Here is a 20,491-nt window from a genome sequence, read left to right as displayed (position 1 = left end):
ATAGAAATGTTGACTCAAATGTACGTTTTGTTAATATAATGCTATAGCCTCGTGTGCATATTGGGCTATCGTGATTTTTATAACCTATTTCTTTTATATACATATAATACGTAATATCGCTTTTTGCAAACGAAATTGCTTATTGCTACATTGTATTGTTTACTTTCAAGATAAATTACCTTCCCGAATTTGTGTTTTCTAGGAAATATCGTCTCTGCGCTTTACACCGTCTACGTTAAAAATAACTACCTTATAAATTTATTAATAACGTCTTATGTAGCATTACACATTTACATTGCCTATGTTCTCTGCAATAATATAATCATACTTATATTTTTTTGCAATAAACGGTGGTGGACATTATATATTTATATAGACATTGAGTTAAAGTCATATTATGCAAATTTCTTGTGGTGTAATTCTATGACATATTATATTACATTTTTATGCTTAAATATACATTATACAAGAGCTAAATTTTCCTATTACCTCAATTATTAATTAGACATTAATTAACTTACCCAGACCATAATCAACTCTCGATGCCATCGCTAGCCTGCGATATTTACTGGATTTGAATACATTTTATGATGTATAATTTAACTTCAAAAAGGATATATTCGAGACTAAGTTTTTTTTTATCGCACCGACTTTAGTAATGATGGTCGAGACTAGGCCTAAAATTCAATCGCTAAAATCTCGGTTCCGAGTGGAGCAATTTAACTGAAATTTTCAGCATATTCTCTTTACGTTATCTATTTTTAACCATTATACCGAGAACTGTCAGCTCTTTATCTAATCTCCCATAACACCCCCCGTTAATATTGGAATAAAACACCCAAAGCTATAAACTCCCATAACGCCCCTTTAATATTGAAAAAAAAACCACCCAAAGCTATATTTTTGTATAAATATATTTTTAATGTTAAAACCTCTTGATATATTTTATATATGTTTTAACTAATTCGAATATGTTAGAATTGGTAACATTTAGAAGATAGGGGTTGTATAAATTAAATCTAGTGTAGTATATATGTTTTATAAAAGTGATATAGTAATACTATAATAGTATATTTAGTACAATTGTTCTTAGTAGGCTAGACATACGAAAAAATAATGGTAATTATCATCATCTGCACAATAACACATTGGAAACACTTTCATTTCAGTAATAAAATGGTAGAACAGGTGATAATTTAAGTTGATGGTTTTTTTTTTCAATCTTAAATGACAATGAAAAACATTTTCAGTATCTAGAGATTTAATAAAAGGAAATACCCACGAAAGCCCAGGTTTAAGTTCCCCATAAAAAATTGTGTTTATGAACCATTGTAAACACATTGTTATTAAGGCTTATTCCGTTTCTAATTTCGTCTTTCCACGAACTACTTCAATAGTTTTATATTTGCTCTTATTATTATTCTAAAGGTGACATAATAAATTTGTGCAGGTACACGCTTTTATTACCTGCAATATATTATTAATGTTCTCATATTTAAGTGGGTGCATATTGTCAGTTTTGTAATCAATATGCTATTGAGATAGGCGTAATTTCCAACACAACACAAGAAATACATTCTTCGTGCTTTGCTGTTAGGCAACATATCGTATAGCAAGTGTATAATAACTGGTCCCCTTTATAATATATTTAAAGGGCCAATCCCGATAATATTTTTAAGAATAAAACTGGTTAATTTTGTGTTAAAATCCCCTAAAATCCTCTACCTTAGGGCCGAGCAACTAACTCAATATATTTGATACGTTTTCAAACAACTTAAACCCGCCAGTCTTAATCTGAAAGTTGGGACCGGTGCCCCAAGGTGTATTATGCGGTGTCTGGATAAAACCAGACTTTTATTTTATAAAAATAAAGTGTAGGTGAAATTTACCTCGCACATGGGTCATTCACTGTATAAACCTCTAAAGGAACGGGAATCGATTATCCGGTCTCCCAACGAAAGAATTGAATCAAAATCTTAAAAGGGTTACGTGTCCGGATAAGCAGTTTTGACGTTCACGTCCAAATGACTCAATATTTTGAGCTGAAATTTTGAGACAGGGTAAATACACGATTCTTCTATACTTTGGCGCTTTAATTTTATTTTTGAGACTCTGTTCAATTCGGGATAGTCCCTTTAACAGAACCGGATAAAAATATCTAGGGCCCCCCACCCCCATGTAATTCAAAATGAAAACCATACTAAACTGTAAAATAAATTTTATTCATGGTAATAATATATTTGTATATTTATTTATTGTGGTTCCCCTTTTTCGTTTAGCTGCAACATTTGTATCATGGTGCATTATAAATCTCTGTGTTTTCTCCGGGTTCTCCGGTTTCGTTAAACTGCAAAAGACCCCTACGTGCAAGGGAATTATTAATTCGGGATAGTCCCTTTAACAGAACCGGATAAAAATATCTAGGGCCCCCCCACCCCCATGTAATTCAAAATGAAAACCATACTAAACTGTAAAATAAATTTTATTCATGGTAATAATATATTTGTATATTTATTTATTGTGGTTCCCCTTTTTCGTTTAGCTGCAACATTTGTATCATGGTGCATTATAAATCTCTGTGTTTTCTCCGGGTTCTCCGGTTTCGTTAAACTGCAAAAGACCCCTACGTGCAAGGGAATTATTAAAATAAAAATAAACCGTATGAAGTCCTGAAAGGACTTAGTATGCTAGGTTTTGTTACATGTGCTGTAAATCTTAATTTTCTTCACATGTCCAAAAGATTTGTCATCATGCTTTAGGCCAATCCAAATCCAGTTCTGTTTCAAATTCAGACTGTTTATAATTTTTCTGGTTCAATTTGAAATGACAATAACGTATGACTCAGAAATGGAAGACAAAAACAATGTAGATCGTAAATTTTTAACGTTAATAAAGGAATCCAGATCATATACGACTAACTTAACCCACTAAATTCAAACGGGTGTCAAAATAAAATAACAATACAAATTTAAAATTGAATATATAAAATTGATTCTACTGCCTTTTAAATAAAGAAAAAAACGTCTTATAGTACATGTAAATTGAGCAATTTTAAATTTAGGAATTCAATTCAGTCAATAATTATATAAAATTATCAAATTGTTTTAATTTCTAGTAATAATTTCCTAACATTATCTGGTGTACATTCAGCTAGAATATTCAAATGTAAAGTAATGAAATAACACGGAATTTGCCATTTGACTGAAATATAAAAGAAAACGCACTGAACAAAATTAATCGAGGGGTCAGATTTACTGACTAAACAATACTTCTAATCAGATATAATCAGAGAAACAAGTCAATAATGCGACGTGCAAAATCGATGTATCAAAGATAAGGATAAATTTAAGGTGCCCATTGAACAAGTAACCATAATCTGTCCTCTAAAATGGTATACATACTAATGATTTTTATTTCGTAAATTAAGTTTTAATTTTGTAGATTGCTTGTACATTCGGCACACCTCGATTAAATACACATCTCTACAGAAAAAGAAAAATACACCTGTCAAGTGCATTATATATGAAGGAAAAATCAACAAAACCTTCGAACGAAGCTTTTTTAGAACAATAAATTATAAAGGACTATTTTGAAGCTTTCTACCTGCACAGGTCTTTCTATGTTCGTGGGAGACAGACAACATTACTACTAACAGATAGAATATAATGAATTAAAGTTATATAATACTATTGTATGTTTTAAATTATCTAAAGTTTATTACTGTATGTTTCAAATTATCTGAAGTTTCTGTACAGATCAATTAAATTTTGTTTCCAACTGTCAGCGTTGCCTTCTATAAACTGTAATGTGTAAATACTTTTCTTTGTTTTTAGTTTAAGTATTTGGACACCACTCTCTGAAATTACAATTATTATTATAATATATTCATCGTGGTGTAAATAGAAACAAAACAACGCAAGACAAAACGAAACAAAAAAGAGTCCCTGATATAAAACATGTTGTACAAAATGGATAATTGTCGCAGTCAATTTCACCGGAGTATCAAGCCAGAAAAAGAGAAATTGTCCCCGCCAGAATATAACTTACTTTTCCTTTCTTCAAAATAAAATTGAATGATGTCACTTCTCATTATATTCTTATTGTCCAATATTAACATTACACCATCAATGTCTGGTTCAAGAAATTTCACATTCACGTCTTTTAAGCCTCCGGTAGATGTTTCTCTTCTAAATTTCCCTGCAAATATGGACAGAAAAAATGGGGAATCCAATGCTACTTTTTGTGTTTCACATCAACAAAGCTTAAAGTTAGAGACAATGATAACACATTGTGTTCATTTTCCATAATCAACCATAATAATATTCGTAACATTATTAAACTTATTAAAATATTTTTTTTATACTGTTACATGTTTCAGTGTCCTTCAATGAGAAAGAATTCTTAAAAAGAATATCAACATACCTTCTAGAGTTCGTTTAGGCGCTACCATTTTTAGCTGCTCGATTTTAACTTCTGGCTGAAGAATCATTTCTTGTAAAAGTTCAATAATTTGGTCAATAAAAACTTCTACATCAGATTGACTGTACATCTCTGCACACAACTGTAGCTTAAGTGACGTTGTTTGGGCATTACGATCAGTGAAAACGAATAAAAAGGATTCGCCCAAAATATGTTTATTATTGGTTTCTTTGAGTCGCAATGCTGCACCATCTTTCATTGCTGTTAATTGGTCAACAAATGTGTAATCATTTATAGTCAAAACATGGCGGTACAAGTCTTTATTAGCATCCTCGGGTATGAGTTTTTCTATTTCATCATAAGGAAACAGGCTGTTGTCAAGAATGTCATTGATGTGTTTGGAGTTAGTAACAAGAAAATCTTTGACAGACATAGAATGTTCTATATCTGCAAAAATTGGAATATGGTTTATTAAGCATTCCATAAAATTTTTAGTTTCTGGCAATGATGACCGAAGGTCTTCGGGTAAAGTAATAAATACTCTACGATTTCCAGACCGAATACTCAAAAACAGTTGATACATAGACATCATTATCTTAGATGTTGTTGTCCTTAGTGTCTTGCTTAGTCTACTGAGTTCATTGTGTAGTTCTCTAGACATTTGTCTATGAGCTGTAACTGAAAGGCCGTGTAAGTCACATATTTTGGAAGAATCGATAGAAATCAACGGGACGCCCTTAGATAGCTCCTTTGTCCAAAAACGCTTCATCGCACTAAATGATGATTTTAGTCTCCTATCCATGATATTCGCTGCTAGTCTATTGTTTTGAAATGCTGGTGTTGAAAGATGTTCAAGGCTGCGGTACTTGTAGAGACTTTTCAAGCAGTTTATAAATTCCTTCAATAACATGCTCACCGCTAGTATGTCAAATGCTATGTGATTGCATATAATGGCGATTCGCATAGATGAACCATTTGTGTGGTATATGAAACGAACGGGTCCTTTGGATATCAAATCGAAGTGTTCCATACTTTTCTTCTCAAAAGCTTCATCGATATTTCGATCGGCTTCGTCGATTATAATCAGATCAAGTGCTTGCTTTGCATCAATCACATTTCGTTTAATGTCTTCTTTTGACCCTCCTGGACGTAATACTCCTGAGTAAGTTGTTCTAAGAATAGGATTTCTGGCTGTTATTACCAACAGCAAATTGGCCATCGTCTCTTTATTCAGGCTTAAATCCGAAAAATACATATCAAATAATAGATGGAATGCTTTGTAAGCTAGTGGGGTTTGGTTTAATTTGTAATATCTGTATTCCATGTAGGATATGGTTTGTGGATTGTCAACGTTGTCGTCTTGATTGTTTTCATCGTCAACCTCATTGCTACTCCTGATATTCTCATTTATAAAACTTGACAGACTAGCTACAGTTGTATCTGGTGAAAACAATAAATTAACAGGTATTTTGTAGCTAATATCCTTATTTACTTCGTTAACAATTGTCATAGCTAACATTGAATCCATTCCTTCATCCACTAGACATGTGTTCGATGATAAAATGTTTTCATCTAAAATCAGTACTTTACATACTAACTGAGAAATGTAAGATTCGATCATTGCTATTCTTTCTTTGGTAGATGCAGATTGTAATACGTGGGTACTTATTTGTATTTTTTCAGAATTTGTGTCAGGAATTAATTCAGTGTAATTCACAGATTTCGGGAATATACCACGAATCTTCTCTATCGCAAACATGTCTTTGTAACTGAACAGAGTAGTTTTAAGTACCTGTAAATTTAAATCAGTTACAATAATCTGTGGAAGATCTGAAAAAATGGCAGATTCTAGGCAATGTCCAATATCATCTTTGCAGATTAGACGGTAACCTTGATTTTCTAGTCTTTGTCTATTACGCAAATTATCTTTGGCATTTTCCAACATTCCCATGTCTAAAGGTCCCCAGTTTATGCTTTGTGCAGGTAATCCCTTTGATCTGCGATAAAATGCTAAGCTGTCCTGGAAAGCATTTCCCGCTCCATAATTACTCTGTCCTGGTGCCCCGAACACTGATGTTATTGAAGAATGAAGAATAAAGAAATCCAATTCAAAATTTTCTGTTGCTAAGTGCATGTTCCAAGCACCAGTAATTTTAGCATCTAAGACTTCTGTTATTTGTTTATCAGTCATGTTAATCAATGTTGAATCTCTCAATACACCGGCTCCGAAGATCACGCCTTTAAGGGAACTCATCGGGAATTGTTGCATGAGCTTTTCAAACGAAATTTTCAAAGAAATAAAATTGGTTACATCTGTTTGTATAGCAATGATCTTACAACAGCATTGATCTGATAATTCTTCCATTTTGGTCTCGTCGTCCTTAGTGGGATTTCTGCGGTTGAAACAAGCAATGGAGCCAGCGTTATTTTCAGCCAGCCATTTAACACACTGCCACCCAAGTCCAGTTAAACCACCAACAACTACATAAGCAGCCGATTTACTGAGTATCCGATCTGGTGGTTTTAGACGTAGATCAACTGCATCTGATTGGTCAAGATTGATTTCCTTTGAAGAAAACAACTTGGTTAGGTGACCTGCATATTTAGTGTATGATCCATGTTTATTTATAATCACGTTTACATTTTTATTTGATTTCGTTAGCCATGCTGACATCCTCGGTATGGTAGATGTGAGCTTTACGGGTGAAAATATGTCCCATTCTCTCAAAACTTTAATTTCCGAATCTTGCATGTGGTGACATAGCAAAGATTCGCAGTCCTGTGTCATAAGAGCAGAGAGGCTAGTAAATCTTGTCACTTTAGAGAAATTTAGAATATGACTAGAAATTATACTTTTGTCTAATCGTGTTAGATTTATTAACTCGCATCCATTTGTTAGATTGTTGGTGTTTCGAGAAACTCGAGTAATAGTTTTAACTTTTCTATATCTTAGCATTAACCATATAATTTCTTCATATAATGAAGTGTTATCTTCGCAAAACAAGACAACTGACTTGGATGTTACAAGCTCACACATATTCCACAAAGTTACGAAGATTGTGATTAATCCAGGGTGGTATCTTGGTAAGAGTGACATGGGTACACAACAGGAGATAGGTATCTCTACCCTATTTGACGCATGTACGGGGTAGCAGGATATGAAAATATTGCTTTTTTTATTGTCAGTTGTTTTTTCCTTACCTACATAGCCAAGCGTCTCGAGGCAGGAGATAGGAAATTCGTTTGGTTCTTCGGTGTCTTCTTTCCCTAAGGAACCGAAACAAGATGGGCAGAGATCTGGATTTTGGAAAACTAAAGATATCACTTGCATTACAACTGTATTTGAGTTAGAGTTTCCTCCTTCACGACAAGGATACATTTGAAAAAGATTTTGTATTTTATCTTTCTGTGACGAAAACATTTCAAAATCGTCTAATGAGGACTTGTCTCGTTCAATGTAATCTTTTATTTGATCAAAGCCGGTACATTCGAACGAATATACTGCACTCGCAGTGACCAGAATCTCAGCCTGATACTTAAGATTGCTGGAAAATTCATCCATTAAAAATTCTAAGATTCCTGTCTTGGATATCTGGTCATTATAATCATTTAAGTCAACAACGTGGAGTTTAAAAGACATGGTTTCTCTTTGAACTGATCTAAGAAATCCCCAAATTGAAACTTGAATTGGGTTACAATTCGATGTTTCAACACAGTTGCTTTTATCGGTAGTAACAGTCCAGGTGTTCCTGGTAATAACTAAAACCCTGCAGTTTTCAGTATTTTCGTGAATATGTATTAAAATATCTTTGAGCCAGAGTATTTTTCTTTCCACAACAGTCTGTATGTCACGTCCATCAATTATTTGATCTCTGAATTCGTCCATCATTACTGCTATATTTTTGTGCTTTTTAATTTGGTTGCTGAAATTCGCCAATAATGTCTGTCTCTGTTTATTGTTTTCCGGAATAATCAAGCTAGGACATTCGCCTAAATGACGCTCGGCTGTAATGAAAATAATATCTGTGTTATTCTCTGGGGCGGGGTGATCGATGAGACTAACTTTTTTCCACTGTTGTTTGTAAAAATATTCTTTAGCTTTCTCACGATTGATGCCAATGCTTTTAACAGTGAATCTCAAAATACTAGCTATGATGTCGCCATTTTCAGCACAAAGATGGATTAAGCAAGTAAATTTTGTTGGTGTTATTTTTAGAAGCTTTACGTAGCAAAACATATGATCTTGTACTTCCCGTAAGACACGAATTTGGTTCAAATGGGCAGGAAGCAGTTCAACGTTGTCATCGTTAGATCCGAAAGCACCAGGTGTTTGAAGGAGACCATCTATTATAGCTGGGTGCAGTATCGTTCCTTCCATTTCTTCTTTTAGAAGTTCATTCAACTTAAATTCCACTAAAGCCTCTTTGTTATTCTTTACGGCTCCTTGCAAAATGGTCATTGCCTGTCCATATTGAAACCCATAGGACGCTAAATCAGCGTACATGTCTTCTGATGTTAATAAACTGTTACACCTGCTTCGGATATCATCTAAATCTAATTTATCAACAGTAGATCCACTGGTATAAGATTTAATAGTACCTGTAGCATAAACAGTAGTCCCTTCAAATATTCTAAATTGTATCTCTTCATTTATATTTTCTGTTTCTACATCAAGTTCTTTCGATTCTCGGTTCATCAAAACAAGTGGGGTTTCAAAACCAACACTGATTTCTTCGAATACTAATCGGGAGGACCTTGTGGCAGCAATAGCTATTCCCACTTCTGCATAGAATGCACCAGGTATCATCACTATCCCATGTACTTTATGTTCATAGATAGAAGCTATGCGAGACGGGTCTAATAGAACTTTATAATTTCTAGAATCTGAACCGAGTGATTTCAGAAATGGATGACGGCGCGTTTTAGAATTAACACCCATGAGTGTCTCTCTTGCTATATTGGGTATGTAACAATTTGGAACTCTGTTGAACTGGTATTGTGGAACTTCTATAACTTTTCCTGAACATTTTAGGACATCTTCCCATTTGATATTTACTCCATTCTCATATAGAGATACTGCAGCCTTTTTTATAGATATTATTTCATCATCTTTCTGTATTGTTGGTATGGCTATAGCAACAAGAGGTTGTTTAAAGATTTCCCCTAGATGGGCTTTTAAAATCGGCTTTGGTCCAATTTCTATAAATATATTCATTTTATCGGGTTCGTGAACTTCTACTATAGACTGGTGAAACAACACTGGGTTCCTAATGTTTTTCGCCCAGTATTCAGACGTGATGAAATCTGCACCAACGGCCATTTTCCCGCTTACCGATGATACTATAGGCGTTGTGGGTGGCGTTCCGTGAAGAGTAAAGGCACTAGTCAACTTCTCTGTACAATCGTTCATATGGTGTGAGTGAAATGCGCTTGTCACATTTAAATCTATGAATTCCACACGGCTTTCTGTTTCTTTCAACCTAGATTTGATCAAATCCACGATTTCATCATCACAGCTGATTGTGCAACAAGATGGGCTGTAAAACAGTGATATGTTCGCTTGTGCTTTAAATGTTTTTATTAATGACTTTACGTCAGCGATCTCCATATTCCTGACTATAAACATTTTACCTCCTGTTGCTTCGGCTTGATATTTAGTTCTATGGTAAATAACACAAACTGCTTGGTTTAGGGTAAGAGCTCCGGATGCATAGGCTGCTGCAACTTCGCCTATAGATTGCCCAACGATAGCATCTGCCACTACACCAAATTCTTTCATTATAGCATATACACCAACTTCGCACGCGAATGTCATAATTGGAGCTACATAAGGATCATCCAGGTCAAAACCGTTCTCAAATGCATCACACAAATCCCACGAAATAAATTGTTTCAATACATCCGACACATCGTTTATGGTACATTTGAATATAGTAGAATGTTTCAATAAAGACTGACACATTCCTTTCCAGTTTGTTCCCATGCCAGCGAAGACCAAAATAATTTTCTTCTTCTTAGAAACTGCATCTGTTGAGTGTTTGTGTTCTAAGTCAATTTCATTCAATCTTTGAATAATTTGTTTCATGTTAGTGCCAATAACAGCAACACGAAAAGGGAAATGGTTTCGTCTGTACATAGTGGTATACGAAACGTCGTCAATGTTACAACCTTCTCCGGTTTTGCAGAAATGCGATTTGGTCATCTGCAGGGAGGTGCGATCACATGCTGACAAACAGACAATCCTGGGCAATTGAGATATTGAGGTGTAGTAACTGTCTGGTTCATTTGACGGGTTTATGGGGGTTGTGATGATAGCATGGCTGTTAGTACCACCGAAACTAAAACTATTTACACAAGATCTCATATACCCATTATCGTTTTTGGGCCAGGGCTGAACTTTTGTTGGTACCTTTAGTTTATATTTTTCAAGAGGAACATTCTCACTTGGTTTATCAAAATGGAGAGATGGGACGATTTCCTGGTGTTTATGCATCAATAAAACTTTAATTAGACCAGCTACACCAGCACCTGATTCTAGATGTCCAATGTTAGTTTTTACAGATCCTATCAGTCTCTCTTTAGGATTTTTATTTTTATGAAAGAATTTACCAAGAGCTGTAACTTCTACTGGATCACCAGCTTTGGTTCCAGTGCCTACAATTGGAATTATCAAAATAATACTAATTAAATAATTGCCAAAAAGTACATGTATACTTTACCTGCCCCAGCGTCCAGCGATCTACAAGTTTAAATATAGTACGTCATAACATATCTATATGATACTATGTTGTTTACAACAGTCACAAGTCTTTTTAGTAAATTTGCTTTTTTTGGTTTGCACTTTTGCGTTTGTTTTTTCTGGCGCGCTTTTGTAAAAACATCTAAATGCAAACGTACAGCCGGGTTTTTTTATCAAAAAATCTGCATTGAACTTTAACTCACCGTGTGCTTCGATATAGTCTACTGATTTTGGGTCAATTCTGTATCTGTCAAACACTGTGTCAAGTAGAGATTCTTGTTGCTGGGGGGATGGTGTTGTGATGGGCGTGACTGTTTGGCCATCATGGTTTACAGCTGTAACAATAGTTGCCCAGATAGGATCATTATCATTCAAAGCCTACAAAAACACAAATAATTTGAAGTAAATAGTATGTAAGATTGGGGAAAGTTTGTTATTTTGTAAATAATGTGTACTTTAGGACATTCCTATGGACTTTAACAGGGAATGAAGGGCTGGAAAAGTAACAGGTGGGGGTGGGGGAGATTTACGAATGAATGCTTGGTCTAGCCACTCTATAAAAGTTATACAAACATAATACCTTTTCTAGTGGTTTCAAGATAACAATTCCACATCCTTCTCCTCTGGCGTATCCGTCAGCATTTTCAGAGAAAGCCTGACATTGTCCAGTAGGTGATACCATACCAGCTTTACTTAGTTGTATAAATATATCTGGTTTCATCAGTGAGTTGACCCCACCTGCTATAGCCATATCACATTCTCCTGAAGAAAACATTATTATTATTTTCGTAAGTGTTTTCATTATAACATGTTTCGGACCTTCGCTCAACGGATCTTCTTCAGGTTTTCATTTATGGATTCTTTGGAAGAATCCCATGTGGGCTTTGACTGACGGTTTTTCGAAATTCGGAAGTTCGCTCGATTAGTTTTAGCATCAAACATTTACGAAAGTTTTCTTCGACATTTTTTCGACATTCAAGAGGGCGTATCTCCTTTAGTATTTGAGGTATCGAGTTGAAACTTGGTAGGAATAATGAACACATTAATGCCTTCGCAATGGCAGATTTTACCGAACATGAATAGTTCTCTCCATTTTAAAAATAGACGAAAAATGACATATAGTAGTGTTAGCCCCAGATATTATCTTTCATTTTCAGAGACCTAGTAAGGTAACATTTTCAATCGATATTCGGCCGCTAATTAGATTTCGATTTTCAAAAACTTTTTTTTATTGGTTTTGAACCTGCTCCAAATGGCAACAATTCTTAGGGAGCCGATTTTTGAATTTCGATTTCGTTTTCTTCCGGTTTCACTTTGAATTTTGTTCGACTCTTTGCCATTTATCTGGTGAACTAATCTTTCATTGACCCTTGACCTTTGTACATATGATGACCCCGGTGTCAATTAACAATTCATATCTAAAAGTTCTGTCTTGAGGTATAACTTCAAAATGCCGGTTTTTTTCCAGTTTAATAGGTATTGGCTGTTACTATACTCAATAATTCATAGTGTAACTTGATGATTGTTGGCGTGACAAGGCGCGCCTGACGTGACCTGACGTACCGAAACACGTCAGTACTCCTTCGGAGTTCTAGTAATTTATTCTGTTTCTCGATTTTGCTGCATTCTTCCATTGGGCTTTGAATTGTAAGCCCTGGTGCTTTGCTTGATTTCTGGATTGTGCTCATCAAGGAATATTTCATGTTTTATAGCATAGTTTCTATGGTTTGCTTTGCAAAAGTTAATGAAAACAAAAGATATTGTATCTATGTCAGTAAAATTAGAAATGATATTTATGTAAATCTACCTGAACGTAAAGCTTGACAAGCTAGATGGATAGATACAAGAGATGATGAACAAGCCGTGTCTATCTTCATTGAAGGACCGGTCAAATTGAAGACATACGACACTCGGGCAGCTACAATACTATTACTGGTACCGGTCAATGTATAGTTATCGCTTTCCTCGGCAATGGTGGAGAAAATATTGGAATAATCAGAGCTAAACATACCTATAAGAAATAGTAAATTTCATGTAAGTGAAAACTAGAAAAATGTGTAATGTTTATATTAGTGACATAAAATAAATGTGCAATGCATATAAATTAATAAATATCGCATTTCGTCGATTATCTTAAATCAAACTTTCAAACGGGCATGACTTAAGAAATCTGACCTGGCCTGTCTTTGTATAACACAATAGGATTTTTTTTCTTTTAAGAATATATTGTTATGTTCAGTGTTCCATGATCCTGGCTAAAGGAGCATATAGGCTATTGCAATTGCTTGGAACAGTTGACTTCATGTGAGGTGAGGTCTGTCTGTGTTGCAGGTAGAACTTTGACTTAAATAGGTGTCCTAGACATTAACTCGTTCATATGCCGGGTACTCGAAAATATAATCATAGTTTATTCACGAAAGAGCAAAGAGCTCCCCCTCCCCCCCAGCTGAGCTAATGTTCACCCAATTTTCATAGTGTTTGCCATTACCAATCAAGTAGACGCGTACCTCGCCAAGTTTGGGGGTCAGACACACACACACACACGATTGTATTTCTTTATAATATTAATTACCGATATATACTCCCGTGTTAGATCCACTTATTTGTTGTTTACTTATTCCAGCATTCTCTAAAGCCATAAAGGTACTGTCTAATACAAACTTGTGTTGTGGATCCATTTTAAGAGCTTCAAATTCATTGACGCCATAGACTTTGAAATCCCATTTGTCGTGGCTAGATTGTTAAAAAGAAAACTTGCTTTTTTCAATTTATACCCCCTTTGGCGGTTTGGAATGCTAGATTTCGAATAAATTCTTTTATTATTTTCATATAAGCATTTATAATAGTGATGTAATAAATACGTCTATGGTTATGGTAGATAAATACATAATAAAAATAAAAATAGGTCTAACAACTTCATCAAATTATAAACGTCTTTTCCCCTTTAAAATATCAACTTTAATTTCTTCATTCTGATGCGCGGAAGCTATGTGTTTGCTCCTTTAAAATAGGCGTTTGAGATTTTGTTATATAAATAGACCATACATGCAGAGAATAATATAATATCAGTACAACTGATTATTTTATGTGATTGACTGAGGTCCTTTTTATTCTAATATGCATGTGTATGAGAATGAAGAAATAGAAGTGGATTTTTTAAACTGGGCTTATATATGTATATTATTATTATTATTAAACTAATATATTTAGTATTTGCAGGAAAGTGGAGTTCATAATCATCAAACACGAATGAAAACAAACAATTACAAGCCCATTTTAGATTAAACATACCCATCAACAAAACCTGCTCGTCTAACGTGTGTTTTTCCAGCAACTACAGGATCAGGGTCATAAAATGCTTCTAAATTCCAACGGTTTGGTGGAACTTCTATCACGTGATTTTCACCATTACGTAGTACCCTCCAAAACTCATTAACATTATCAGCTCCAGGAAACCGACAACCAACACCAATAATAGCTACCTCACACATTTTTTACTGAAGAAAATGGGCATTGATGAATACAATATTTGTACTCCTTGGAAGTTATTTAATGAATTCAAACGAAAGGAATAATTAATACCTTGGATGAATAGTATTCTTAGTTCAATATGGCCGACATCAATGAATGTGTGATGTTTCATATTTGATTAAAGATACCTTCTTGTGTACAAAGTGGGTGATTTGGTGATATATTTGGACTAAACACATATTCAAACTAATTAATCTATCAAAATTTTGCTTCAAATACTTTTCAAAACATTGTTTTCGCGAGGGAATACCCCTGCTATAAAAAGCCTATTAAAAGAAGTCATGTTTGTGTCACGTGGCTTGGCTGCCGCGCTACATAGCAACGGGTGCGAAGCCGGGGGAGGATTCAATGCATATACAAGACGATTTTGTCTTTAATGCTCTCCATTTATCATAAATATCGAAGCCTAATTAAATTCATTGTCCATGTCTTTTTCCGTGGTTTTTATCTTAGAAGCTGTTGTACGACGTACGTTTAGCTCTTCATCAAGTTTATCAACATATACACCAAGCGTTCACTAACGCTGGGAGAACAGACAATCTTTGCGTGCAACCTCTGACGTCACGCGACCAGACATTCCTAATGTTCGGGCTGTCGGTTAGAGAAACCCTTACATTTTTTTCCTGTATGCGCTCCATGGGTGTTTTCAGGGTATCCAGTATTTTTCTATTAAGATTTTATGTTTCTAATTATTACAGCATATTTATAGTGCGCCCTTTCATATAACATGTTCATGGGCACTTTACAAAGTGACAATGTAATCATAAATAAACTAGATTATGGACATGTTAACGATTGAATACAGTCAGTTAAAAGCCTGATTAAATAAATGTGTTTTGAGTTGTTTTTTTTAAAAGAATACATAGATGTACAACATCTTAAACTAAATGGTAGATTATTCCATAAAACAGGTGCTTGATAACTAAAAAAGTGCTGACCATATAAGAGACCAGTTGAACAGTTTTGGGCTTTAAAAGTAGTTTATCTGATGTAAGTAATGTTCGGCCAGATGTATAAAGTTATATAAGATCTGAGAGGTAAACAGGCGCTAAATTATTTAAACATTTAAAAGTAATAAAATCTTAAAATCAATTTATATTTAGCAGGTAACCAGTGTAAATTATATAAAACAGGAGTTATATGGTCACATTTCTTAGTTAAAGTAACAAGTCTAGTTACAGTATTCTGTACTTTTTGTAATTTATCTATAAGCTTTAAAGGTATACCAACTAAAAGTGAATTAAGGTTATCTAATCGAGAAGTGACCAAAGAATTAACAATAGGACCTTCAACATGGTTATTATTAACTTATCTTTACTTTTATTAATCTTTTATATCCTTCAAAAACGTTAGAAATACTTCGTCAAATATTTGGAAAAAGAGTTTGTTTATAGTTCAAGGAAATAGTCTAAACATGATTACCTCTGTTAATCTTTTATATCCTCAAAACTTTAGACATACTTCGTCAAATATTTGGAAAAGGGGTTTGTTCAAACCATATAAGGATATCGTTCACTAATCAATTATTAGCTATTCTGGTAATTCAACTAAAATATACTTGTATTTATAAAGATTATATTTTCAATTCAAATAATATAGATCAAGGAAGTAACCTTTAAAATGATGTTATCAGATATTGCACTTAATAAAGAGAGGTCGTGAGAAAAGAAAGAAATAGTTACTTTATCAGAGGAAAGTAATGTTACTTAAATAAGAAAACCCAGATAAATTTCAGTGAATAAAATTTAAAACTGATATGTGTGGAAGGTAATTAGATTGCCGCATTTGGGGATCCAAGGAAAACTATCTTACAATCTATAACAGGGTTTCAATGAAATACCAACGTTCAGTAGTCTAGAGGAGATGCAGACGAACTTCTTGCGATAAAAATTTCATTTCGGCTACATAGTTTCGGCGTCGGCGCGTTCGGGGAGGGGAGGAGTTGGGGACAATGAAAAATTGTAGGCATGTGCTAAAAAGATTATGTAAGGCCAGAATAAGCTTTAGTTATTTAAATCATATCATTTTTATCATTGTAATATTTTAGCGTTCGAGAATTCTTTTTTACGTTCACACAAATTTAAATGGAAACAATATTTTGCATAGAATTCAGAGTTTGTATGTTAAAGTAATCGAGTAGAAAATCCTAAAGAAACATTAAAGAAACTGACTGCACTTACATGAAAGAATTAATAAATTTTCAGCGAAAAATGAAGTTCAAGAATCCTAAGCATCTAGAAATCAATGAAGATTAGGCAAATATGCCTCTTTCGCAATGCAATCAGAAATCACAGAATTTTGACAAAAACTAATTTTAGAAGTGATAGGGATACTTTGGACTCGAAAAAGTAAATGCACAACAAACCAGATGACTCATACGCCGTGCTGGATTAACCATTGGGCAAAATAAGCACGTGCTTAAGGCATCGTGGGGGTGGAGGGGGTACCTTTGTTAGATGATGAAGTTTAAAATGTTTAATTTAAAAACTAATTAAAAACTTTTAATTAGCTTTTCATTGTTTTTTGTCTTTTCTTAGTTTTACATTTATCTTCTTTGTTTCAATATACATGTATAATGACATGTATAAAATTTGACGGATTGTTAATGCTTCATTATTGTTTATATTTTGAATTGTATACTGTATGTCGGCACCAAAATCTTCTAAGTGCTCTATAGCGATCTTAGGAAAAGGTGGCAATGACATCACGCGCACTTGATCCGGGCAACTTCCAGCGGCACAGATAGATTCTGGTACAGGCCTACGAAACGTTGGGTAATATTTTTATTTCTAAACAAAAACAGTTGATTAAATTAATTTGTCAATCGTGTGCTATAGGTGCTTGTGAAGAAAAAAAAACATATTAACTTTCACAAGGTGTTACATTTTTCTATCCTCGGAACTTAAAAGATGATATTTAAAAGACACGGAAACAAAAAATCTTGGAAATAATGAAAGGCCAAAATGTGCTCGTTGATGACGTTGCAATTTGTAGTAGATATTTTGTTGACGGAGACAAACGACATTTGCCAATAAAAATTCCACAAATAGTACATGGAGACGTTATTGGCCAAAACAAACTACAAGTCGGCGAATTATCAGCAAAAAAATATTCGGACAATTTAAAGTTCCAGCAACACCCTCACCAAAGTCGTCACCACGACGTTTCGTCGTCTTATTTATTAATTCTAAAATATTTCATTGCTATTACAATAAGAGACTCTATTGATCGTAATACCAAAACTGGTACATCTCTGTATTAGTTTACCTACTCCAAGCCAGAAAGTTATTAAGGAAATCGAGTCTATGATTTTTATTTATACATGTATCTGGAATGGCAAGATAGATAGGATTTCGAGTATGAAAACGGTGGATTAAGAATGCTTAATGTGAACTGTTTCATAAAAAGTCTCGAATTGTCATGGATAAAACAAACTCCTTACAGAAAACTCGAACTGGACGAAATTTATAAAAAATATCATGCCTGCAATCCTAAGGAAAATGACATCGTACGGAGATGAACTTGTAAAAAAAACTTATACTGTAAATGTAACTAATAATCAATTTTGGAAAGACATTTTCAAAGCTCTCCGTGAATTTATCCTTGATAGTCCGAAAACACTGACATAATAAAAAAATTACAATTTCCAGAAATCCTATATCTACTATACAAAGAGTGGTATGAAAAGGGAATATGATTTACTTGTGAATTCTTAGACGAGGATGGGAATCTAATTAATTTAGCCCAATTCAATAAAAAAAATAATTTTGGTCCGTCTTTTATACCAAATTTTTAGGAATTATAAACTCTATTAAAATATTTCTCAAAAATCATCAAATTATTGGTTACGGCGGTTACTACCATGGCAGCCCAAAACACATCCAAACTATCATGGGTAAAAAAAAGTTATTTCAAAGAATTTTTATCAGCTGTTTGTTGCCCGGTTTCATAAAAAGCAAAAACCGAAATAAATCAATCACATTTGATGAAAATATAGGTGATTTGTGGCAAAATATCAACTGTTTAGCTTTTAAAATAACTAAAGACATACGATTCTGAGTACAAATCAATATCTAAAAAAAAATAGGTACACAAGAATATGATAAATGTACATTTTGTAAAATTGTTTAGAAGCCTCACTCATATATTTGTCGAGTGTGAAAAAATTGAAAAGTTATGGAAATTTGACACGTCACAGTCTCACTGTCCTTCTCTGCTTTTTGTAAAGTTCTGTATTCTTCTTTCTCTCCTGGCATTTGTCACCTTTATTTCTATATACAGTTTCAATAATTTTCCACTGTATGCATTAAAAAGGTTATATTTTTCAAAAACATGCATTTTAATTGTTTTAGTTTTGCAGATGTAATATTAAACAATTTAAAATGCATGTTTTTGAAAAGCGAAAGTAGAAAGTGAAATTGAACATAAACGGAGGCCTATTGAAAAGTCAATGTGGACTTCTTTATCAATATAGTCTTATTGTAATATCAATGAAATATTTTAGAATTAATAAATAATAGTCTTATTGTAATATCAGTGAAATATTTTAGAAATAATAAATAGGCCGATTAGTACCTTTTTAGCCGAACTTTTCGCCGACAAAGCATGGAGACGCCTCATTTTCTCGGAAAATTGTGGTGACCTACTTATTCTGACGAGTTTGATGAGCATGTTTCTTACACTTTAAATTGTCAGAAACCTAATTGTTTTTGCTGATAATTCGCCGACTTTGGGTATGGTTGGGTCAAATAACGTTTACGTCTACTTACTATTCGTGGAATTATTTTTGGCAAATTTCTTTTGTCTCCGTGACTCCGTCAACAAAATGTCAAGTACTAAAAATTGCAACGTGATCACCGAGCACTATTTGATCATTCCTTGTTTCCAAGAATTTTCGTTACCATGCCATTTAAATATCATCTTTTAAGTTCCGAATGTCTTAATCCGGCCCTGTTCATACGTATCACAAAAATATATACTATTTTAATGCTGTTATTATGTAACTGTGTACATTCGACTATACAAAAAGTTATAGCTGAATTATTATTTTATTTTGACATGAAAGGACTTTAATATTTATATCGATTTTGATTAAAGCTTAAAAAATTTTAATACATAAAAATCAAACACGATGCCGTATAGTTATGCAGGTCAATTTATTTAATAAAACATAATTACCTTGGCTGTTCGCTCCATGGGTTAAACTTTTGAATCATAAATTATGACTGATCCTTCCTGTGCGTATATCTTTTGAAAGAGAGGATTTTATAACTATTAATAGTAATGTTGTGTCCCCGTGTTATTTTTTTACATAATCTAGCATAAGTGATTATAAATTTATTTGGGATAGGCTAATGTTTGGGTTATTCAGTATTCGCCTTTTACCTCCGGGCAATTCGAGGAAATTAGTTTCTGTTTAAATATATTAGCAAGAATGCGTCATTCAACGCGGCGCCTCTTCCATTCACTGCAGTATTTGATCGGAAAACATTTTCATCGACCTTCATATTAAAATAATTCTTGTATGCAAGACTTAGATAAAGAGATGGTCGTTCTTGCTATAATAGTTTAGAAATATATTATATAATATAATATTTGAAGCCAATAGACAGATTCAGCTATTTAAGGAAAGTGAAACATATACTTTATTATGTTGCTATTATGTCTTCTTTCGCATTTTGGGTGGGGAGCCACGGTGGCTAAGTGGGTAAGACGCTGGCTCGCTAGCCTGGAGGTCGGTTGTTCGATCCCTGCATTGGCCGAGAAAGTTCATCTGGATTTTCCGACGTGGTTTCCCCTGTG

The 20,491-nt window shown here is 33.8% G+C and overlaps 1 protein-coding gene across 2 annotated transcripts; it reads right to left on the bottom strand.

Annotated features, from left to right (window-relative positions):
• Positions 1-2,201: 2,201 nt before the first annotated feature.
• Positions 2,202-19,941, bottom strand: LOC126810691 (phenolphthiocerol/phthiocerol polyketide synthase subunit C). 2 transcript variants are annotated; one of them, XM_050535881.1, is made up of 10 exons: positions 19,868-19,941; positions 14,450-14,655; positions 13,731-13,891; positions 12,966-13,169; positions 11,739-11,920; positions 11,362-11,536; positions 4,423-11,073; positions 4,048-4,197; positions 3,722-3,856; positions 2,202-3,201 (listed from the first exon to the last, which is right to left on the bottom strand). In XM_050535881.1, the coding sequence occupies exons 2-9, from the start codon at positions 14,647-14,649 to the stop codon at positions 3,735-3,737; spliced, it is 7,845 nt and encodes a 2,614-aa protein (XP_050391838.1). In that variant the 5' UTR covers positions 14,650-14,655; positions 19,868-19,941; the 3' UTR covers positions 2,202-3,201; positions 3,722-3,734. The 2 variants fall into 2 exon arrangements, with proteins under 2 accessions (XP_050391838.1, XP_050391837.1); XM_050535880.1 differs by having other exon boundaries at positions 2,202-3,856.
• Between the last annotated feature and the right edge of the window lie 550 nt (positions 19,942-20,491).

Source organism: Patella vulgata, chromosome 2 (assembly GCF_932274485.2).
Source record: "Patella vulgata chromosome 2, xgPatVulg1.2, whole genome shotgun sequence".
Lineage (NCBI taxonomy): Eukaryota > Metazoa > Mollusca > Gastropoda > Patellidae > Patella > Patella vulgata.
Note: the sequence above shows the minus strand (reverse complement) of the source record. Positions and strands in the feature narration are given on the sequence as shown.